At 42.3% G+C, this 25,118-nt stretch overlaps 1 protein-coding gene across 2 annotated transcripts in view; it reads left to right on the forward strand.

The window, feature by feature from the left end:
- Positions 1 to 9,144: 9,144 nt before the first annotated feature.
- Positions 9,145 to 25,118, forward strand: part of MAB21L4 (mab-21 like 4) — a 99,869-nt gene continuing 83,895 nt past the window's right edge. The window contains exon 1 of one of the 2 annotated variants that reach the window (XM_030216874.1): positions 9,145 to 9,713. In XM_030216874.1, coding sequence (XP_030072734.1) covers positions 9,206 to 9,713 — 508 coding nt within the window. In that variant the 5' untranslated portion in view covers positions 9,145 to 9,205. The remainder of the gene's footprint in view (positions 9,714 to 25,118) is intronic. The other variant, XM_030216875.1, reaches the window with a different exon arrangement.

A 25,118-nucleotide genomic window follows, 5' to 3' on the forward strand; every position in this document is an offset into this window, starting at 1 on the left:
CCAAGAAAGGGATCTAGGTGTCGTCGTTGATGATACGTTGAAACCTTCTGCTCAGTGTGCTGCTGCGGCTAAGAAAGCAAATAGAATGTTAGGTATTATTAGGAAAGGAATGGAAAACAAAAATGAGGATGTTATAATGCCTTTGTATCGCTCCATGATGCGACCGCACCTTGAATATTGTGTTCAATTCTGGTCGCCGCATCTCAAAAAAGATATAGTGGAATTAGAAAAGGTGCAGAAAAGGGCGACGAAAAAGATAAAGGGGATGGGACGGCTTCCCTATGAGGAAAGGCTAAAGCAGCTAGGGCTCTTCAGCTTGGAGAAAAGGCGGCTGAGGGGAGATATGATAGAGGTCTATAAAATAATGAGTGGAGTTGAACGGGTAGATGTGAAGCGTCTGTTTACGCTTTCCAAAAATACTAGGACTAGGGGGCATGCGATGAAGCTACAATGTAGTAAATTTAAAACAAATCAGAGAAACTTTTTCTTCACTCAACGTGTAATTAAACTCTGGAATTTGTTGCCAGAGAATGTGTGTAAAGATGATTAGCTTAGCGGAGTTTTTAAAAGGTTTGGACGGCTTCCTAAAGGAAAGGTCCATAGACCATTATTAAATGGACTTGAGGAAAATCATCATTTTCTGGGATAAGCAGTATAGAATGTTTTGTACTTTTTTGGGATCTTGCCAGGTATTTGTGACCTGGATTGGCCACTGTTAGAAACAGGATGCTGGGCTTGACGGACCTTTGGTCTTTCACAGTATGGCAATGCTTATGTACTTATGTAAAAGTAAGACATTTTGAGCAAGACCTGTTTTTATAATGAATAAAGCACAAAAAGGTGCCCTAAATATCCAAGTGACCACTGGAGGGAATTATTATTATTTATTGTTTGATGGGCAGCAGTGACCATCAAACGGTTTGGTTTGATATTACAGCTAAAGTGGAGAGCGGCCACTCAAAACTCAAAGTTCTGGATTTCAAGCGTGCTGACTTTAGTAAAATGGGGGAATACCCGAGGAAGGAGATGATGGGCTGGGAGAAAATACGAGAAGTGGAAGGACAGTGGTCCAGGCTGAAAGAAGCTATAAATAAGGCCACGAACCTTTATGTAAGGAAAGTAAATAAAAGCAAGAGAAAAAGGAAACCGATATGGTTCTCCAAGCAAGTGGCTGAGAAAATAAAGGCTAAAGAGTTGGCGTTCCAGAAATACACAAAAACTAAAGAAAAGGAACACAAGGAGGAATACAGGATGAAACTGAAAGAAGCCAAGAGAGAGATACGTCTGGCGAAAGCGCAAGCGGAAAAACAAATGGCTAGAAATGTAAGGAAGGGTGACAAAAATTTCTTCAGGTATATAAGTGAAAGGAGAATGACTAAAAAGGGAATTGTGAGACTAAAAGATACTGCGAACCGCTATGTGGATAATGATGAAGAAACAGCAAATTTGTAAATAGATACTTTTGTTCTGTTTTCAGAGAAGAAAATCCCGGAGAAGGACCGCGATGGACTGCAAAAAGTATAAATGAGATTGAAGCGGATAGAGCACCGTTCACAGAAGAGAGTGTGTATGAACAGCTTGAAAAGCTAAAGGTGGATAAAGCCATGGGACCGGATGGGATCCACCCCAGGATATTGAGGGAGCTCAGAGAGGTTCTGGCGGGTCCTCTTAAAGATTTGTTTAACATATCCTTGCAGACGGGAGAGGTTCCGAAGGATTGGAGAACGGCGGAGGTGGTCCCTCTTCACAAGAGTGGTGATAGGGAAGAAGCTGGAAACTACAGGCCGGTAAGCCTCACTTCGATTATTGGAAAAGTAATGGAAGCGATGCTGAAGGAAAGGATAGTGAATTTCCTGGAAGCCAATAAGTTGCAAGATTCGAGACAACATGGTTTTACCAAAGGGAAATCGTGCCAAACGAATCTCATTGAGTTCTTTGATTGGGTGACAGGAGAATTGAATCAGGGACGAGCTATGGACGTAATCTACTTAGATTTCAGCAAAGCTTTTGACACAGTTCCCCACAGGAGGCTCTTAAATAAACTGGAAGGGCTGAAGATAGGACCTGAAGTGGTGAACTGGATTAGGAACTGGTTGACGGACAGAAGCCAGAGGGTGGTGGTGAATGGAATTTGCTCGGAGGAGGGAAAGGTGAGTAGTGGTGTGCCTCAGGGATCGGTGCTGGGACCAATTCTGTTCAATATATTTGTGAGTGACATTGCCGAAGGGTTAGAAGGTAAAGTTTGCCTATTTGCAGATGATACTAAGATCTGCAACAGAGTGGACACCCGGGAGGGAGTGGAAAACATGAAAAAGGATCTGAGGAAGCTAGAAGAATGGTCTAAGGTTTGGCAATTAAAATTCAATGCGAAGAAATGCAAAGTGATGCACTTAGGGAATAGAAACCCTCGGGAGATGTATGTGTTAGGTGGGGAGAATCTGTTAGGTACGGACGGGGAGAGGGATCTTGGGGTGATAGTTTCTGAGGATCTGAAGGTGACGAAACAGTGTGACAAGGCGGTGGCCGTAGCTAGAAGGTTGTTAGGCTATATAGAGAGAGGTGTGACCAGCAGAAGAAAGGAGGTGTTGATGCCCCTGTATAAGTCATTGGTGAGGTCCCACCTAGAGTATTGTGTTCAGTTTTGGAGGCCGTACCTTGCGAAGGATGTAAAAAGAATTGAAGCGGTGCAAAGAAAAGCTACGAGAATGGTAAGGGATTTGCGTTACAAGACGTATGAGGAGAGACTTGATGACCTGAACATGTATACTCTAGAAGAAAGGAGAAACAGGGGTGATATGATACAGACGTTCAAATATTTGAAAAGTATTAATCCGCAAACGAACCTTTTCCGGAGGTGCGAAGGCGGTAGAACGAGAGGACATGAAATGAGATTGAAGGGGGGCAGACTCAAGAAAAATGTCAGGAAGTATTTTTTCACGGAGAGAGTAGTGGATGCTTGGAATGCCCTCCCGCGGGAGGTGGTGGAAATGAAAACGGTAACAGAATTCAAACACATGTGGGATAAACATAAAGGAATCCTGTTTAGAAGGAATGGATCCTAAGGAGCTTAGCCGAGATTGGGTGGCAGAGCCAGCCGGTGGTGGGAGGCGAGGATAGTGCTGGGCAGACTTATACAGTCTGTGCCAGAGCCAGTGGTGGGAGGCGGGGCTGGTGGTTGGGAGGCGGGGATAGTGCTGGGCAGACTTATACGGTCTGTGCCCTAAAGAGGACAGGTACAAATCAAAGTAGGGTATACACAAAAAGTAGCACATATGAGTTTGTCTTGTTGGGCAGACTGAATGGACTATGCAGGTCTTTTTCTGCCGTCATTTACTATGTTACTATGTATTTGTATCCCACCTTTTTCTCACCTATTTGCAGGCTCAAAGTGGCTTACATAGTTTTGTTAACACAATTGTTCTTGGATGTCAAGTACAATTATTGTTGTACATAGATTAGTTAAGGGAAGAAGTAGAGAGTAGAAGGGAGGCATTTATTAGGTATAGTGAACGGTAGGTTCTCAGCAGTGGATTAGTAAGGTTCTAGGTTTTCATTGTATGATTTGTTGAAGAGATATGTCTTGAGGGATTTACGAAAGATAGTTGTTTCGTAGATTGTTTTCAGGTTTCTAGGTAATGTGTTCCACAACTTTGTGCCCATGTACAAGAAGGTGGTATCATGCATCAGCTTGTATTTTAGTCCTTTGCAGCTGGGGAAGTGCAGATCAAGAAATTTTCGGGATGATTTTGTGGCGTTTCTGGGAGGTAGGTCCACAAGGTTTGACATGTAAGTTGGGGCGTCTGCGTGGATGATTTTGTGTACCAGTGTGCAGATCTTAAATGTAATACGTTCCTTAAGTGGGAGCCAGTGGAGTTTCTCTCTTAAGAGTTTTGCACTTTCATATTTAGGTTTTCCAAATATGAGTCTGGCTGCAGTATTCTGGGCAGTTTGGAGTTTCTTGATGTTCTCCTCTTTGCAGCCTGCGTACAGTGCATTGCCGTAATCAATATGACTTATTACCATTGACTGTACCAGGGTACGGAATACGTATCTCGGGAAGAAGTGACCTCCCCTTATTCCCCCAGTGGTCACTAACCCCCTCCCACCCCCAAAAAATGTGATGAAAAACATTACTTTCCAGCCTCATATGTTATAGTCAGGTCCATTAGACCAGCATGTACTTCCCTGGATTAGTCTAGGGTTGGATGCAGTACACTGCAGACAGGTGGACCCAGGATCCTACCTCCCCCTACCTGTTACACTTGTGGAGGAAACTGTGAGCCCTCCAGAACGCACCAAAAACTCAATGTACCCACATATAGGTGCCCCTTCACCTGTAAGGGCTATGGTAGTGGTGTACAGTTGGGGGTAGTGGGTTTGGGGTAGGTTTGGGGGGGGGGGGGGGGGGCTCAGCACACAAGGTAAGGGAGCAATGGTGAGATGTGTACCTGGGAGCATTTTATGAAGTCCACTGCAGTGCCCCCTAGGGTGCCCTATTGCTGTCTTGGGATGTGAGGGGGACCAGTCTACTAAAAATGCTGGCTCCTCCTACATCCCAGTGGCTTGATTTTGTGCGTTTTGCACATGGACATTTTTTTTTCGAAAATGGACCATAAAAGAAAATGTCCAAATCACAAATCCGTGTTTGCAACAGTATTTTCGAAAACAAAAGATAGACGTTTTTAGCATGACCTTCTTTCCTATTCGCATTTGGGACATTTTTCACAATACATCCAACGTCGGACTTAGACGTCATATCAAAAATGCCCCTCCACATCAGGCATAGATGTTGTTCAAAAATACCATCTTGGAAGCCCAGACCAGATGAATTCCACTTATTTATAAAGGTGGAAAGAAGAGAGAACGACAGCCAGCATGGTTAAAAGGTAAAGTGAAAGAGGTGATTAGAACCAAAAAAATGTCCTTCAAAGAATGGAAAAAGGACTAAAATGAAGAAAATAAGAAGCAACATAAGTATTGACAAGTCAGATGCAAAGCATTGAAAAAGAAGGCTAAAACAGAATATGAAGAGAAATTTGCAGCAGAGGCTAAAACTTCTTCAGATACATCAGAAGCAGAAAGCCTATGAGGGGATCTGTGGGACTGTAGATCATGAAGGAACAAATGGGACACTCAAGGAGGACAAGGCCATAGCAGAGAAACTGAATAAATTCTTTGCTTCGGTCTTTACAGAAGAAAATGTAAGAGATATACCTGTATAGGAAATGGTTTTCAAGGGTGATGATGCAGAGAAACTGAAAGAAATCTTGGTGAACCTGGAAGATGTACTGAGTTTAATTGACAAATTAAAGAGTAGTAAATCACCTGGACTGGATGGCATACATCCAAGTGTACTCAAAGAACACAAGTATGAAATTGCTGATCTGCTGTTAGTAATATGTAAAATGCCAATAAAATTGTCCATAGTACCTGAACATTGGAGGGTTGCCAGTGTAAAACCAATTTTTTTAAAGGGTTCCAGGGGTGATCCGGGAAATTATAGACTGGTAAGCCTGACGTCAGTGTTGGGTAAAATAATGGAAACTATTATAAAGAATAAAATTATTGAACACATAAAAAACATGGATTAATGGGACAGAATTAGCATTGGGTTTAGCCAAGGGAAGTCCGGCCTCACCAATTTGCTTCATTTCTGTGAAGGTGTAAATAAACACGTGGATAAATGTGAACCGGTTGATGTAGTGTATCTAGATTTTCAGAAAGCTTTTGACAAAGTTCCTTATGAGAGACTCCTGGGCAAATTAAAGAGTCATGGGATAGGAGATAATGTTCTGGTGTGGATTAGGAATTGGATATTGGGCAGAAAACAGAGAATAGGGCTAAATGGTAATTTCTCTCAATGGAGGAGGGTGAATAGTAGAGTGCTGTAGGGATCAGTATCCAGTGCTATTTAACATATTTATTAATGATCCGGAAATCGGAAGAACAAGTGAGGTGATTAAATTTGAAAATGACATAAAACTATTCAAAGTTGTCAAAACACATGTGGATTGTGAAAAATTGTGGGAAAACCTTAGGAAATTGGAAGACTGGGCATCCAAATGGCAGATGAAATTTAATGTGGACAAATGCAAAGTGATGCACATTGTGAAGAATACTTTGAATTATTATTACCTGATGCCTGATCCACCTTGGGGTCAGCACCCAAGAAAAAGATATAGGTGTCTTTGTAGATAATACACTGAAATCTTCTGCTCAGTGTGCAGCAGTGTCCAAAAAAGTAAACAGGATGCTATGAACTATTAGGAAAGGGATGGTAAATAAGTCTGAAAATACTATAATGTCTCTGTATCGCTCAATGGTGCGACCTCACCTTGAGTATTGCGTTCAGTTCTGGTTGCCATATCTCAAAAAATATATAACAGAATTAGAAAAGGTTCAAAGAAGAGTGACCAAAATGATAAAGGGAATGGAACTCCTTTCATATGAGGAAAGGTTAAAGAGGTTAGGCCTCTTCAGCTTGGAAAAAAGACAGATGAGGGGAGATATGATTGAAGTCTATAAAATCCTGAGTGGTGCAGAACGAGTAGAAGTGAATCAATGTTTTACTACTTTCAAAAGTATAAAGACTAGGGAACACTCAAGGAAGTTACATGGAAATATTTTTAAAACATATAAGAGGAATTTTTTTTAACTCAATGAATAGTTAGTCTCTGGAACTCTTTGATGGAGGCTGTAGTAACAGCAGTTAGTGAATCTGGGTTTAAAAAAGGTTTGTAGAAGTTCCTGGAGGAAAAGTCCATAGTCTGCTGTTGAGACAGATATGGGGAAGCTACTACTTGCCCTGGGATTGGTGGCATAAAACGTTACCACTATTTGGGTTTCTGCCAGGTACTTGTGACCTGGCTTGGCCACTGTTGGAAACAGGATACTGGGCTAGATGGACCATTGGTCTGTCCAAGTATGGCTTTTCTTATCTTCTAATGTTCTTGATCCTCATTTGCTATTCTCAGCCCTGCTGCTGGTGTTGATCTGAGGATCGCAGCCTCTATTGTAATTTATAAAAGGGGAAGGAATGTATACTATGTACAGGGCTGCTGACTCCACTTCCTCTGATATCACCTTCCTGTTTGAGAGGGGCATTTCCAGCAGTGCGGAAGTTGAACACAACATGGAGGATGAAGACAACAACTACAGATAGCGGCAGAGGAGTTCAGGCTGTCCCCTTTCTAATCCTCCCTCCCGCTCCCAGTACTGCACCACCTTTCCCTCCACTTTCCTGCGCCATTTTGAATATGGGTGTGTTCTCTCGCCTCTTATTAAAAGTTTACCCTGAAGAAGCTGGAAAAACAAAACATGGATCCATGAATGGATACAATATTAACTGTTTTATAATCATGGCACTGTACCTTTCACAATAATCAATTAACTTTACCAACTTTTGGATTGTGGAAACAGCTTCAGCAAGATTAACCATATCAGAGCTGGAGGTGGCATAATTCAGATTAGAAACTAGAACTGATCAATGTCTCATTAAGAATAATATCAGTAGAATCAGTTAAGATTAAGAACTGTGTGCGATGATAGAGAACAGTGACCATGAACTTCATGTGTGGTCACATTTTGTTTTTCTGAACACATTTCACAATATTAAAAGTTATTATATTGTTTTTGTATGTGAAACTTTGAATGGGCTTCATTGTCATATGAGGGAATCAGTAGCACAGTTTGGTAAAAGAGGCCCTTAATTATTACAATTTTTTTTGTAATTTCAGCTAGCCTAAATCAATACTTATTTAGTGGCTGCTTTAACCCAGAATATATAAAAAATAAATATATATTTTTATTTCTCTCATGCTATATCTAGTGAAAGTTTTATAGAGTCATTTTTGCATGCATGTGGTCACATATGCTTATAAATGGCCTCTTATAATCAAATACTATCTGGCATGAAAGTACATGCCATGACATGATGGTTCATGCTTTGCCAGTAGGGCAGAGTCTGGGCCAAGTGTGAGTATAGTTTGCAAGTACAGTACACTCTCGATTATTTGACCTTTGCTAACCTGACCATCCAGCATATCCGACATACCACCCAGTGATGTAATCGCATTTATTTCTATTAAAAATCTTTGTTTTAGAACAGGCATATGTACCGTAATTATGTTGCAGTGGTCCAATCATGCTGCAGAATGTGCTGTAGTGTTGTTAACAATTTTTGAAAACGGGAACTCTGTGCCTTTGTTTATGCTTTGTTTGAGGGGTTTATGCATTGTTTTCCATATTATCTGACTTTTCACTTATGGGTCAGTAATCAAGACTTTACTGTACATAGGTGGATTATCAAATACAGTTATGTACTTTCAAATTATAGGCATTTATATCTGCTCCAGTGCAGGTGTAAATGTCTGCGTCTGCAAGGCAGGTGCAATTTCTACCACTTACCTTCTATGCATACATATGTACAAGTGCTTATGTATGTGCAGGTAAGAATGAGTGTGTATACATGTGTAAGCAGCTATGTGTTACCTGTGCATGTCTGGTATCATTTGCACACCATAGTATCTGCCTGGAATGAGGTTTGACTTCATTCCTTTGCAACAAGTGCATCAGCTCTTGGCCAATAAATGAGTGAAAGATTTGACTCAGAGTACAGCACATGCTTAGAAGTACATTCAGGAGTACAATATTAAAAAATGAATAGATGACATGGGTGATTTCTTCATCCTTCCTCAAGGTAGCCATGTGACAGGTCACTCCATCATGCCCAACACAAATTTTAATTGATGTGACCTGTCATTATTTAACTAACCTGACCTGGGGCAGTTCCAAAGCTCTTGGCCCTTATCCAGCCATTTCCATGAATTTTTTATTTTTAGCACTAAGTTACACATATTTTGAGCTTCCCTATGATTGCCTTACAGCACATCTTTTTCGTTTCCTTTGCTATCTATCCTTATTGATCTGGTATTTCTTTCCATGCTTCCTTCTCGCTATTACTCCTCTCCATCTCTCTCTCTCCCTCCCTCCCTCCCTCTCTCTCTCTCTCTCTCTCTCTCTCTTTTGTTCTTTTTGTTCGTTCCAAGCCCTTCATATATCTCCGCCCTTGTTTTGCCTTCCCTCCCACTTACTTAACAAAGTACTAACCTGAGTTTTCAGCATATATGCATACTCTACAGTACACTGAGAGGCTGCTGTGCACTCTGCTCCCCGCAATAGTTCACAAGACATTCCTGTCACCACAATGGCTGTTAAAATCTCTCCTTGGCATCACTACCGGCATGTAATTAAATCTCAGAGCAGCCAGAGGATCCAACATTTCCAGAGAGCAGAGAATGTTCTGTTCACAATACTGGAAAGAGTGAGTGCCATGGACTCTCGCTTCAGAGTGGATTACTGCAGAGACCATGAAGCTATTGAGTTTTCCCTACGTACCTCAGTGGATGGATTAACCATGGATGTGCCCCTGTGGCTGAATGCTGAAGCCCTTTTGGTACAGGAGAGTTTGGATAATCAGCAAGGAAGTCATGTGGCTTCTAACAGCAAAGGTCTAACATTTTATGATTCTTACTATCTAGAGGTACAAAAGGATTCTGCTGTGCCAGAATGCTGGCGCAAAGATGATGTATTTGATGCAATAGATGATTCCAGAAGCAGTGGGCATATTGTACCTGGAAAAGTGGTAAAACTTCTAAAGGACCTAATAGTGGGTGCCATTGTTCACTGTAAGCAGCACGCTCTCATAGCACCAGGTAAGTGCCAGGTGTGGCATCGTGTCTATGTATTAATAATATTATTGTGAAAACAGGAATAGGGAAAACCTGAAGATTAACATCTGGGCAGATGTTTCCACAAGGAGGGATCTCAACTTTATTTCCACTAGGTAACAATAAAATTGTTTTGTGAAATATGATTGCTGTGGTGGCTCCTCTGAAGTGTAGAATAACAGGAAGCTACTGCATTCTTCTTTCTCAGTTTTACCACTTTGAAACACCTTTTCCACATTAATCACCCCTGCCGTTTCTTCCAATACCTTTCAAAAAGTGCTCTTTCTCCTGCCCCCTCCCTTTGGATCTCAGTCTTTTGCTATTTGTTCTCTTCTGTTTTGGCCATAACTTATTTATGTTTATTTTCTGACTTTATAGACCACTCTTCTCCACAATATCAGAGTGGTTTGCAAGCATCCAGTCAAAAAATGACAATTGAAAGAGAAACAGGTAGATTATAGAGAGGATGGGAGGAAAAAGAATCACGGAAGAAAGGGAAAGATGAGGGGAAACCTGAAGAATATAATAGGAGTTCTGCATTGCTTCTCAAAGTGTCTGAGATTACCCACATTAGGCATTATTGCTCAGGTTCCTTTAATTTTTGCACTGTTCTTTTCTCTTGATGTGGACTAGTTGGATAATTGATGAATTTATGTTATACATAATTGTTTCTTGCATTCCATTTCTATGCTGCTTTCTGATATTGGAAATGTATGCAAGTTTAATTAAAAAAAAAAAAGAAAATTGGAAAATGCATAGAAAAGAAATACGCCTTTAATCCAGATTAAAATCTGGCAAAGGAGGACTTGGTCCTCAGGTTCTGAGGAATGGAGTTCCATAGTGATGGAGAAAAGTAAGAAAAGGTAGTGTGGTACGAGATCTCTAATCTCATTGCCAATAGAGAAGGGAACTTTAACATCTAATCACTCTAGGATTGAAGAAATCTACAAAGCAACATAATTTGATCCTATATGAGTTTGGTAATCAGGGATGCTCCTTTAATAAATGTATAATAATTATGATCACACTGTTGTGAGTAAGAGATGAGTGAAACTGCAGCTTTATGGATAATATGTAAATGCTTGAGTGCAGATAGTTTGAGCCCATCAATAATTAAGGCATGAACTAGTGTCAGCAGTGCTTCAAATGTGTTGTGGTGCATAAAATTTTAACTACAGATGAGACTTGGGCTTCAAAAGATAATTGAGTCTAAGCAGCAACTAATTACCTTTAATACTGAAGAAAATGTTCTATTCAATGTGGAAACTGAGTCAAACCTTTTTTCCCGAGAGAGAAATCTTCCGGAACCTAATACAGTCAATGTTCCTAAACCATGCAGATTACTGCAATAGAATTTATGTGGAATGCAAAGAACAACTCACAAAAAAACTACAAACCACCCAAAACACAGCAGCCAGACTGATATTTGGTAAAACACGATTTGAAAGTGCAAAACCCCTCCGAGAAAAGCTGCATTGGCTCCCAATCAAAGAACGGATCTTCTTCAAAATCTGTACCTTGGCCCACAAAATTATCTACGGGATAGTCCCAGGCTATGTGATAGACCTCATAGACCTACCAACCAGAAACAGAATCAGATCATCAAGATCATACCTAAACCTACATTACCCGAATTGCAAAGGTCTTAAATACAAAACAACTTACGCATCCTGTTTCTCCTACATAAGCACACAACTATGGAATGGACTCCTAAAAGCTGTGAACACTATCCATAACCATCTAAACTTCAGGAAATCACTAAAAACCAACCTCTTCAAAAAGGCTTACCCCACTGGCCCACCGTAATTCCCCACACTCAGCAACACCACATAACCAATGATCGTACTAGACAATATACAATCTTCATTCCCTCTGACCATCATGGTGCCTGATACACACCAATCTCATTCGACCACAATATAACCTTGTATTTGTTATCAACCGAAATGGTGAACGCCTTCTCGGTACTATGTAAACCACATTGAGCCTGCAAATAGGTGGGAAAATGTGGGATACAAATGTAACAAATAAATAAATAAACTAGTTGAATAGACTGACTGGAGATGTGTGGCAGATGGTCAGAAATAGCAACAGAGCCTGTGACCCACAAGGACTGGGATTTAGGCACTTTGAGTTTCAGGTGGTGTTTATCTAACTAATGCACTACTGCTGAGATACAGCCATTGAGGAGAGAAAGATCTGGTTGATGAAAAGAGAAGATGGAAAGAGAAGATGGAACCTGTATCCACACGGTTATCTACAGAGCTCCTGCGCAAACGGAGAAGTTAGACAAGGATCTGATAGAAGATATTCAAAAGATTGGTGTGAAAGGGGAGGTGCTACTGTTGGGAGATTTCAATTTGTTTGATGTGGATTGGAACATCCCGTCTGCGGAATCGGAAATAAGTAGGGAGATTGTGGATGCCTGTCAAAGTGCCTTGCTCAGACAAATGGTGACGGAACCCACAAGGGAAGGGTTGATGCTGGATCTAGTGCTCACGAATGGGGGTAGTGTTTCCAATATCCGGGTGGGTACCCACCTATGTAATAGTGATCATCACACCATATGGTTTGATATAAGGGCTAAGGTGGAGTGCGGACGCACAAAACTCAAAGTACTGGATTTCAGGCGTACTGATTTTGATAAAATGGGGGAATACCTGAAGAAGGAGCTGTTGGCGTGGGAAAGTGCAGGAGATGTGGAAAAACAGTGGTCCAAGCTAAAGGCTGCTCTAAATATGGCGACTGATCTTTTTGTGCGGAAAGTAAACAAAAACAAGAGAAGCAGGAAGCCTATATGGTTCTCCAAACAAGTAGCTGAAAAAATAAGAGCAAAAGAGGCTTTGTTCAAGAAATACAAAAGAACGCAATGAGAGGATCATGGAAAAGATTATTGGATTAAACTCAAAGAAGCAAAGAGGGAAATACGGCTAGTGAAAGCACAAGCGGAAGAAAAAGTGGCTAAAGATGTAAAGAGAGGCGACATTAATAGATCTTTACAGACAGGAGAGGTTCCGTGAGATTGGAGACAAGCAGATGTGGTCCCTCTTCACAAAAGTGGAGACAGTGAAGAAGTTGGAAACTACAGACTGGTAAGTCTTACGTTGGTGGTAGGAAAAATAATGGAGTTGCTGCTGAAAGAAAGGATAGTTAATTTTCTAGAAGCCAACGGGTTACAGGACCTGAGGCAACATGGCTTTACCAAAGGAAAATCCTGCCAAATGAATCTTATTAACTTCTTTGACTGGGTGACCAAAGAACTGGATGAAGGACATGCGCTAGATGTAATCTACTTGGACTTCAGCAAAGCCTTTGATATGGTCCCCCACAGAAGACTCGTGAATAAACTGAAAGGGTTGAACTTAGGACTGAAAGTGGTGAACTGGATAAGAAACTGATTGACCGACAGGTGGCAGAGGGTGGTGGTAAATGGAATCCGCTCGGAGGAAAGGAAGGTGAGCAGTGGAGTTCCTCAGGGGTCGGTGCTGGGGCCTATTCTGTTTAATATATTTGTGGGAGATATTGCTGAAGGGTTGGAAGGAAAGGTGTGCGGTTTTGCGGATGACATGAAAATAGCCAATAGAGTAGATACCCTGGAGGGAGTAGAAATGATGAGAAGGGATCTCCGAACCTTAGACGAATGGTCGAGGGTCTGGCAGTTAAAATTTAATCTAAACATTCCTAGGTGTTCTAACACAAACGGTTTCCAGTATCTTAATAATAAATCTTCACAGAAACCAAATAATTCAAAACAAAAACAAACAAACAAAAACAATAAATATAATTAGTGTGTGCTCAGTTTTTTTTTGGTGTATTTCAGTGACCCAAAAATTTGAGAAACATATGCACACTTTGCTGACATCATTGCACACCCCTCCTCCCACCTAGCGTTTAACCTTCAATAGCTGACATTGCAAAAAAATACATATATGATCATATATGAAAAACTACTTAGCTGGGATCCGGAGTGGACAAGTCTGCTAATCTTCAATCAGTTCTCAAATGTACCGCTGGTATAAGTCCATTATCGCTCTGTAGCTAATAAAAATCCACGGTCACTGAAATGCATTTTGGATTTGAGTCTGTACAAAAATCGAAACTTGTGAAGTTCCCAATGTTCTTTTTTTTAAATCCCCAGTTCCCTACATGCAAAAGAACGCCCACACATGCGCAATAGTTATAGAGGAAATCAGCTGTTTTTCCAGCGCGGGAAACCTGAAATCAAATAAGTGCTTGCCATTCAATTTCCCTGTTCCTCTATAACTATTGCGCATGTGTGGGCTTTCTTTTGCAGGTTTCAAACCGGGTTTGGGGTTCTTCCCTGGTATTGCTGAAAAGTGAGTAATTATATTTATTAGATTGAGTTTGAGAGCATTGTTAAATAAGAGGTATAGTAGATGAAATTTGAATGGATGGTTTTTTGTTTTTGGGTTCAATGATTTTATTTTTATTTTTGTAGATCAGTTCCCCTGAAGACGCCGTTTTTGGCGAAACATGGCCAATGTAGGGAACTGGGGATTTTAAAAAAAGAACATTGGGAACTTTACAAGTTTCGATTTTTGCACAGACTCAAATCCAAAATGAATTTCAGTGACCGTGGATTTTTATTAGCTATAGAGCGATAATGGACTTATACCAGCGGTACATTTGAGAACTGATTGAAGATTAGCAGACTTGTCCACTCCGGATCCCAGCTAAGTAGTTTTTCATATATGATCATATATGTATTTTTTTGCAATGTCAGCTATTGAAGGTTAAACTGCTAGGTGGGAGGTGGGAGGAGGGGTGTGCAATGATGCCAGCAAAGTGTGTATATGTTTCTCAAATTTTGGGGTCATTAAAATACACCAAAAAAACTGAGCACACACTAATAATTTAATTATATTTATTGTTTATTGTTTTTTTGTTTTTCTTTTGAATTATTTGGTTTCTGTGAAGATTTATTATTATAGTTAAAATTTAATGCCAAGAAGTGTAGAGTGATGCATTTGGGGTGCAGAAACCCAAAAGAGAGATACTGAATATGAGGGGAGAAATTAGTAAGCTCGACTCAGGAGAGAGACCTTGGGGTGTTGGTGTCTGAGGATTTGAAGGTGGAGAAACAATGCGACAAAGCAATAGCCGTGGCCAGAAGGATGCTAGGCTGCGTAGAGAGGGGCATAACTAGCAGAAGAAAGGAGGTGTTGATGCCCCTCTACAAGTCGTTGGTGAGGCCCCACTTGGAGTATTGTGTTCCGTTTTGGAGGCCGTATCTTGCTAAAGATGTAAAAAGACTGGAAGTGGTGCAAAAATGTCACATTTCCCAAGCAGGAACTGGGTTTGTGAGCCCTTGGACCACTGCCGAGGAGCGGCAGTGGCAGGCAAAACCACTCCACACTAAAGGCAAGGCAGAACTCTGACAAACAGTGAGATTTCACCTGCACCTGGCCACCTTTCACCAAGAGTTGAGCTCCTGGCTGCAAGTGTCCTTTGACAGGGCAGGAACAGGATCCCAACAAGGCAGCACAGGGACTAAGGGTCAGAGGGGAAAGGAATATACAGGGACCACAGGGCAAGGAAAGGAAAAGCTAAAGGACAAGACTGAAAGCTGCAAGCAGCCACTGAAACAGGGGACAAATACTGATAGAGAGGAGACAGGACTTGAAGCTGCAGAACAGCCACTAAAAACACAAACAGACAAGGACTAGACACAAAACTACAAGCCAGAGACAAGACTAGAGAACAAGCAACAACCTAATGTAAATACCCAAAGACTAACTAAAACAGACAAGAATCAAGGCAAGAAAATCAGACTGAGCAGAAGTGCACACAGCACCCCAACAAACCTCAGGGCCTTAGATGATGCAAAGGCAAAGGCAGAAAACTTCCAACTGACTAATAAGCCCAGCAGCAGCTGAGGCTCAGCTGCAGCAATCACCAGGCAACTACGGGGGCTGTGCAGGTTCAAACAAACAGAGCAAGTCTGGCAGTCAGGAAGATCCGGACCGGACTGACCTGAAATCTGGAACGGATGACAATCACCAGCCAGTTCAATGCAGCCACCAGGTCTGGCCACCGGGTGGCGAGATGACTGTGAGCCTGAACTACGGGCAGAATCGTAACAAAAAAAAAAAAGCTACAAAAATGATATGGGATTTGCGTTGCAAACCGTATGAGGAGAGACTTGCTGACCTGAACATGTATACCTTGGAGGAAAGGAGAAACAGGGAGGACATGATACAGACGTTCAAATATTTGAAAGGTATTAATCTGCAAAAGAACCTTTTTCAGAGATGGATTGCGGTAGAACTAGAGGATATGAATTGAGGCTGAAGGGGGGCAGACTCAGGACTAATGTCAGGAAGTATTTTTTCACGAAGAAGGTGGTGAATATGTGGCATGCCCTCCCACAGGAGATGGTGGAGATGAAAACGGTAATGGAATTCAAACATGCGTGGGGTAAACACAAAGGAATCCTGTTTAGAAGGAATGGTTCCGCGGAATATTAGCGGAGATTGGGTGGTGACACCGGTAATTGGGAAACAAAACGGGAGCTGGGCAGACTTCTACTGTCTATGCCCTGATTGTGACTGAATAGATAGGGATGGGCTGGAGTGTAAATTTTAAGGGGCTTCGATGTTAGCTTCAGAACTTAGTACAAGGCAAGGACAAATCAAACTCGGGTATACATATAAAGTATCTCTTTGGGCAGACTGGATGGACCGTACAGGTCTTTATCTGCCATCATTTACTATGTTACTATGATTGGGTAGGATCGACATAAGCGACATGTCCTCTGCAAAATAGTAATCCCTAATACCCAGGGATTGGATGAGTGAGGCAAGTGGGCTCATGAATAGGTTAAACCGTAATAGAGAGAGATTAGAGCCCTGAAGGATATGCAATTAAGTGGGTATGAAGCAAATAAAGATGGACGTACTGAAACAAATATAAATGTGAACTAAGAGTTGAACAAGGTCAGAACCTTCCTTCTGGGGCCTACATCCAGCAGCCAGAAGAGGAGCAGATGTATGCTGCACAATGGCCGGTGGAGCGTGTCTTCTTTTTTTTTTTTTTACTTTTCATTTTTATGTTAAGCATGTTGAATAATAATGCTCACTAGTCTACATAGTTGTGTACATGGGGTTGTGTACATTCATTTTATTGATTTGATTTGCAAAAAGCACTGTAAGAGTTCATAGGCTAACATTTACTTTTGTTGATAATAAGTTTCCATTGGGTTACATTTGATCAATTTAGTGACATTTAGGGCCAGATTCTATTTAAGGCGTCTAAAAAAATCCATGCAGTAAACATTGCTGCCTAAGCGTATTCTATAAGTGGCACCTAGGTTTAGGCATGGTATATAGAATATACTAAGTTGATATCCCAGTGCCTAAAACAACACCCCCCGCCCCACCATTTATACCAATGAAAATGTGTTGTAAATCCCTGCACATAGATTTACATATTCTATAATTCCGCGTGTAAATTTTGGAACACCCATAGCCATGCCCCTTTTTAACTGCATGAATTAGAATTTAGGCGCAGTTAATTACAGAATACGCTTAGCAAGTTGTGCACGTAAATTCTAATTATTGCCAATTAGAACTCATTATTGCTTGTTAAGTGCTGTTAATAACGCTGATTAGCTTTTTTTTGCCAATTAAGTTATGTGCATTGTTATAGAACATGCTTGGATTTTGGCGCAGATCTCTAGGCATGCTATATAGAATCCATCAGTTAGTGTATTTATTTCATGGGTAATATTCAGCCTAAGGCAGTCAGTAATTCATTAGTTTCCTTTGGGTTACATTTGATCAATTTAGTGATATTTAGTGTATCTATTTCAGGGGTAATATTCAGCCCATGGCAGTCAGTAGTTTTTAAAATTAGGTTTTTTTTATAGCTGGATATTCAGCACTGGGTTGTACTTGGCTTCTGGTGATGAATATCCAGATATATAGCAGCCACCAGCACTTATCCAGGTACCAGTGAAATTCAGACTGGTTCCAGATAACTACCCAGATTCATGGGATGGGGATATTGTTGCTAACTAGGTAACTCCTGGCTCCATCCCTGACCACCTTGGCACTTTCCGGAAACCACCAGAGTGGTGAGTGATAATTTTCAGTGGCCTTATTCAGATTGCTGTTTGTACATCAGGCATTAAAGCAACAAGTGTCTCACTATTTGATGACAAGGATACAACCCTATATATCATGGTGAGCACTGAGATTAGAAGAAGCACAACTTTTGGTCATTCCATCGCTAAAGAATTTTAATCTTGCAGAGATGAGAAGGTGTGCCTTTTCATTTGCTGGTCCTGAGGGATAGCACCACTTGCCTGGGTATATTAAATTGCTGTCTGATACACCCAGATTTAAAAGCAGCTTAAATCTGTGCCTTTTCTGCATGCATATGATCTTGAGGTGTGGAGAAGGACACTTGCTTTTACTATATTGATATTTTGCAAGGTCTTGTTGGCTGCTGGAGTTTTGTTTTTTATTTGGATCGTCTATATTAAAAGTCTGATTTTGTATTGTGGACTTTTAATGTTTTTAGATTATGTACATTTTCATATATTCATGCTTAGGTATAGGCAGGTTATAAATATGTTAAATAAATAATGCCACTGAAAATTATCCATTAGCCCTGGTGAGAGGTACTTATCTGGGAAAGAGCTGCTTCTACCCAAATAAGTGCCGTCGAATATGACTTTGAAAAATGTGTTTCATCTAAAATGTTAATGACATCGCACTATACCTGTGAGAAAAAAAACAGTCTTTTGTTAAAGATTATAGAGATTTAAAATGAAATTAAGTGGTGGTCGAAGTTAAACTGCAGGCTTTTATAGTTCATTGCAAATGTTTGAAGGTTTATTTTTCTATGTATGGTTTATTTTTCTTGAGTTGGCAGGTGATTAAAGGATATATTTTAAAAACAAATCGGAGAAAATATTTTTCATTCAACATGTAATTAAGTGCTGGAATTCGTTGCCAAAGAATGTGGTAAAAGCAGTTAGCTTAGCAAGGTTTTAGAAAAGTTTGGACAACTTCCTAAAAGAAAAGTCCATAAGCTATTATTAAGATGGACTTGGGGAAATCCATTTCTTATTTCTGGGATAAACAGCTTAAAATCTGTTTTATCGTTTAGGATATTGCCAAGTTGGGCTTGATGAACCTTCTGCCTATCCCATTATGGCAATGCTTATGTTCTTATGCCTTTTAGTAGTAAAAATAAACACATGCATAACTGCCATAAGCATATCATTGAAGTTTTAGCCAAATATGCTTAGATATATATGTTTGTATAAATGGAAAAGAAGGAAAGCATCTGAGTTACAACATGAAATGGATTTAACAATTAATGAACTAATAACAAAAGAAAACATTCCATAGAATATGCTCAGTTTCCTATTGCTTATGTCTAACAAGCTGTTAAGCCTGTTAAAATGGGCAAGCTTTGATTTAGAAAAATGTAATGAAATAGTGAACGGAAGAAATGAGTTGATGTCTACAGTACACCCCCCCGTGTCCTCCTAGTTCCAGGCCCCCCTCCCTCCCTCCCCCCTCTGAGTTCCAGACCCTCCTCCCTCTCCCCCCCTCCAAGTTCCAGGCCCCCCTCCCCCTCCCAGGCCCCACTCCTCCCCCCTCTCTCCCTCCCTGTCCTCAGAGTTCCAGGCCTCCGTGCATCTCCTCGGAGTTCCATGCCCCCCCCCCATGTCCTCCTAGTTCCAGGCCTCCCTCCCTCCCTGTCCTCGGAGTTCCATGCCCCCCTCCCCATCCTTGGAGTTCCAGGTCCCCCTCCGTGTCCTCGGAGTTCCAGGCCCCCCTCCGTGTCCTCGGAGTTCCAGGCCCCCCTCCGTGTCCTCCAAGTTCCAAGCCCCCCTCCCCCTCCGAGTTCTAGGCCCCCTCCCTCCGAGTTCCAGTCCCCCCTCTGTGTCCTCCTAGTTCTAGGCCCCCCTCCCTGCCTGTCCTCCGATTTTAAAGTTCTTACCTCGGAGTCCGGTGGCAGTGAAAGGCGAACAGGTTGGATGCTTGAGCCTGCCTTCCCCGTTCCCTTCTCTCTCAGCTAAGAGCTCTGTCTCTGGTGCCGCCCTCATTTCCTTTTTCCGCAAGGGCGGGACCAGAGGCAGAGCTGTCAGCTGAGAGAGAAGGGAAAGCAGGTGGGGGTAGGGATAAAGATGCTTCCCACGCTGGACTCTGTGGTCGTCCGCTTCTGAGTGAGGGGTGCTGCTGCTGCTGTATCTGCTGTCGCCCTCCCATTAGCAAGGCAAATAGCCTCCCTCAGTGGAAGGGGCAGGACAGCGACGCTGGCAATGGATCTGTGAGACCTGTTGCGCATGCGTGGAATGTTGATGGCAGCTGCTCTCTACTGCGCATTTGCGGGTGAGTCGGTCACAACAGCTCATTTATATAGTAGGATTCTATTTCAGATCTCGCATCATCTACTTCCCTTGAACTGATTCGATTCCACCCTTCCCCATGATGTAACATGATGTTGCATACCCTATAATACCATGATTATTCCCACCACCCGTGCTCCTAATATTGTCCCCTTGACTCTGGCCAAGTTTTGCAATGCTTTATCAAAAGGAGACCAATACATAAACATAAAATTAAATCAATCCTCTAGTTCTATGTCAAATAACGCACATACCTGATATGTTGAATACATTTTTCTTTACTTACAAGTTTTAGATGGACAACGCCTTTCACCAAACACCTCGATGGGATCTCAAAGCCCTGCCCTCTAGGGACGTTCTGTGTGATAGTGCCATTCATTCTCCTGCATTTTAAATTCAGGTCTAGTCAATCACATGACTTAGCTTCTCATTAGCTATTCACATCCACTGCACATCTTGGTTCAGCTCATGAGGTAGAACCATGCCCCAAGAAAATCAACCTTTTTTCTTTGTGGCACAAAACATCAATGGAGCCTCCCCGTTCCATATGTCAAACTAAAAATACAATGCTGTTCCTTAAAGTTTAAATGCTGTTCATAATCTCCACTCTCCCACCCCAGTTCTACCACATGAAGTATGTGCCATTTGGAGGGGCATTTTCAAAAGAAACGTCCAAGTTGCGATTTGGACGTCTTTGCAAAACGTCGAAATCCAGGGGAGGGGAAAACTGTATTTTCTAAAAAAGATGGACGTCCATCTTTCATTTCGAAAATACCATCAGAGACGCCCAAATCCTTGAATTTGGACGTCCCTACATTTGGACGTCCTTGGATTTGGACGTCTCTGACTTTCAGCAATTTTCGAAACCAAAGACGTCCATGTCAAAAACGTCCAAATGCAAGCCATTTGGACATGAGAGGAGCCAGCATTTATAGTGCACTGGTCCCCCTGACATGTCAGAATACCAACCGGGTACCCTAGGGGGCACTGTACTGGACTTCATAAAATGCTCCCAGGAACATAGCTCTCTTACCTTGTGTGCTGAGCCCCTCAAAACCCACTACACACAACTATTCATCACTACCACAGCCAGGGCCACCGAGAGACAGAGCAGGGCCTGGGGCAAACACCCCCTGGGCCCACCCCCCTCTCCAGGCGGGCCCGCCCCCTTTCCGGGTGGGCCCACCACTCGCCCTGCCACCGCCCCGCTTATTTGTCCTGCACTCCTGCTCCAGGCTGTCTTGTGCACAGCAAACTTCCCCAGGGCCCAGCGCTAGCATTGCTCTCCTGTTCCTGTGCACGGCAGCGCCACAGAGCAGAGTCCTTCCTTCCTTCCTTCTAGCTGCGTCCAAAGTGTCTGTTTGGACGAGGCAGGAAGGAAGTACCCTGCTCTGTGGCACTGCTGTGCACAGGAACAGGAGAGTAATGCTAATGCCGGGCAGGCCCCCCTTGGATGCTGGGCCCTGAGTAATTTTGCCCCCCCTCCCCCCTCGGGGGCCCTGACCATAGATAGCCCTTACGGGTGAAGGGGGGCACCTATATGTGGGTTTGTGGTGGATTTTGGAGAGCTCGCTGTTTCCTCCACAAATGTAACAGGTAGGGGAAGTATGGGCCTGGGTCCGCCTGTCTGAAGCAGGGCCGGTCAAACCCGGTAAGCAGAGTAAGCACTGCAGGGGGGCGCACGCCTTCAAGGGCGCCACTTTGCAAGCAATCAAGCTCTGCTGAGTATCTCATCTCTGCTGCTCATCTCAGTCTGGCTCCAAAGCTGTCAGCTCTCTGTCCCGTCCCCTTCCCACTGCTCTCTGTCCCGTCCCCTCCCCCTCCCAAGCAGAGAAATATCCTCCTTGTGTTTGTCAGAGGATATCACTGCTCCAACTGAATCTGGCTCTGAAATAACTTGTGGGAGCTCAGCTAACCTCTGTCCTCTGCCCAGAGAGGGCTCAGACAGAGACAGCACAGCAAAGCCTGGACCCTTGTTTTGTCAGAGACTGCTGTTTAGTGCTGCACCTGACCCACCCTTTTCCACCCGCACCCCCCCCCCCCACCCCCAACACAGCAACTCACAGGACAGGAGGGCTAGATGCCTGCTTTCAATTCCTAACCATCACCTATCTCTCATTCCCACTTCAGTAACTCCTGTTAGTCTGTCCAACTCAGATTGTAGAATATGTTAGTTTATGCTGATTAAGTCTGTCCTAGCTAGATCCTAAGCTGTGCTCGATGCGAAGGCTATTGTGCTGCATGCAGAGTCTAACTTCTTAGGATTTCAGGTTAATTTTTGAAGAATTTGAAGAGGGGCTATCTCTGTTCTACATGTGTGACTGCAAGGCCAAGTGTCTGAATAGGGATCTGTTTGTTAGATTCTGAAATTTTGATAACACATTATTTTTCAGAGTTGGCAAGACTGTCTGTTCTCCTAATTCCTGGTCTGTGTGCTAAGTTATTTTTCTTCTATACTGGTGTAATATTTTCAATGATGCCATGGCTGGTAAAAGGGGTGTGTCTACTGTGGGGGCGGAGCCATAGTGATCCCGCCTCTGGATGGGTAGGGGCGCCGACTAATAGACTGCAGGAGGGCGCTAGAAACCCCAGGGCCGGCCCTGGTCTGAAGTGCACTGCAGTACCCACTAAAACTGCACCTGGGACCTTCATGCGCTGTCATGGACCTGAGTATGACATCTGAGGCTGGCACGAAATATTTTTAAAGATGTTTTTTGAGGGTAGGAGGGGGTTAGTGACCACTGGGGGAGTAATGGGAGGTCATCCCCGATAACCAAAAGTTCATGCTGTTGTTGCCAATCAGTCACTAAGGGGGCATCCTCTTCCCCGTGCTGATATGCGACTTGTGTTCATTTAATCTCAACTTTTCTGGTCGTATTGTCCTGCCAACACAACAGAGATTGCAAGGCCATTGAATGAAATTCACAACAAAAGTTGTATTGCAGGTTGTCTCAAAATTCAAATAATATTTATTGCCTGTAATGTTATGACACAATTCCTCACCATCTATCACATGCAAACACCTACTGCAAGGAATAAGTTGACCTCCTCCTTTTATTTGTTGTGCTGTTAAATTTAAAAGTGCTTACGCACAATGGGGCCCTTTTACAAAGGCGCATAAGGGCCTACATGCATGCAGCGTGCATCAAATTGGAATTACTGCCCAGCTAGCGCATGCGCCTGGCAGTAATTCTGAGTTTGGCACTCGCCGAAAACACACGGTAGAAAATAATTTTCTATTTTCTACCGCTGTGGTGTTCCCAGCGATAATTGGCAGTTGGCACATGCTGGATGGCTACCACACAGGTAATGCGTGAGCCCTTATTGCTAAGTCAATGGGTGGCGTTAAGGGCGCAGGCTGTAAATAGATGCACGCTGGTTTTCATTTTGACACATGTCCATTTCCCGCCCCCCCCCCCCTCTAAATCCCTTTTTCTTCCAGACGCACTGGAGAAATGGTCCAGTGCACATCTAACACACACACACTCACACACACACATTACCACAGCCCACTTTTTGGCATGCCGTTGTAAAAGGGCCCCAATGTTGGCTGTTGAAGATGATAGAGTATGGTATAACAAATGTCAAGATATTGTCTTGCTAAGGTTGACAATATTCTAATAAAAGCTCTCTGTTGGCATATTTGGTGTGTACGTTTCGTTTTATTTTAACAGTATAATAAATAAAAGGTCTGAGATTTCACCTAGGGTGCCCAATCCCCTTTCAACAACCCTGGTGAATTACAAAAAAAGAAAAAAAATGCAAAAGCTAAATACGAAATAAGATACAAACTCCTTAAAAACAAATAGGGTATCACAAGTCTTTAGATGACACCCTGTGACTTACCTCCATTAAAGAGACCTCCCAACCCATACACTGCATGTCTTACTCATAGAAAGGCTTCATTATTTAATATTACAGGCATCACTGTATGTGATGGCTAAAACACGTGAACTTTCCTTTTGTAGCACCTCTAGCTCCAGTTGGTGTGGGGAGCAGAAACTGGGTCTGGTAATTGAACCCTTCTCCTTTGCATAGCAATGCACATCACCTGCCATTGGGAAAGCCAGCTAATAACACAAAGCCTTGAATACAGTAGACATTCATGAAATATTTGTCACATTCCTGTCTTCTATGTAAAACTAAACTGCAAGGTTTCAAATTTGCTTATGTCAACAGATCTTGCTCCTACTCGTAAAACATTTTTTTTTTCATTTAGGGTGGCAAATCTATTCAAAGGTAGTGATGTGGGAGGACAGGGTTGGAAGGGTGGAGATTCAAAGCCAGTCTGTCCTGTCAGTTTGCTTGAGTACTATAATTTATTTTCTTTGTTTAATTCTGTGAATTGTGACAAGGAAAGACAGAGAATATCTGCAGGTCTGAATGGAAGAATGCTATAGCAGGGCAGATTAGTATGTATCCTAGTGTTTACAAGTTCATCTTACTGCAGTGTAAATCAGCAGATACTGTATGTAAAATGTGTCTCAGTGTTTAGTATACGTAATTGTCCCAAGAGAATTCCCTTGTTAAGAACTGTTTTTGGATTTTACGTAATTTGAGAAGAATTCAGAAATACTTACATCAGGAAAAGTTTAGATTGGCTTTACTGCTATCCAAATTGGACACCTTTACTAAAGTGTTAAAAGTATTGCATTTCAAAACTCAATTGAGGGCAGGTTAAAAGGGGCTGTGGTGGAGGCACCTGTATGCTGCAGTAAACATTTTTTTGTTACAATATGCTGTTTGAAAACTGTCTGCACTGTGTGCAGGCAAAAATGTACACGTTCCACAACATACATGCATCTGCCAGCATTTCACAGAGGTGTTTCTGGGGGTGGGGTTAGCACTGAGACTATAGTGATGGGCTGTTTGCAACACCATGCAAAATGTTTTAAAATGACCAGAAAAAACACATTATGGGGCCCTTTTTGATAAGGCATGCTGAAAAAGGACCTGCAGTAGTGTAGACACGTGTTTTGGGCACGTGCAGAATCATTTTTCAG

This window comes from Microcaecilia unicolor, chromosome 10 (genome assembly GCF_901765095.1).
Source record: "Microcaecilia unicolor chromosome 10, aMicUni1.1, whole genome shotgun sequence".
NCBI lineage: Eukaryota > Metazoa > Chordata > Amphibia > Gymnophiona > Siphonopidae > Microcaecilia > Microcaecilia unicolor.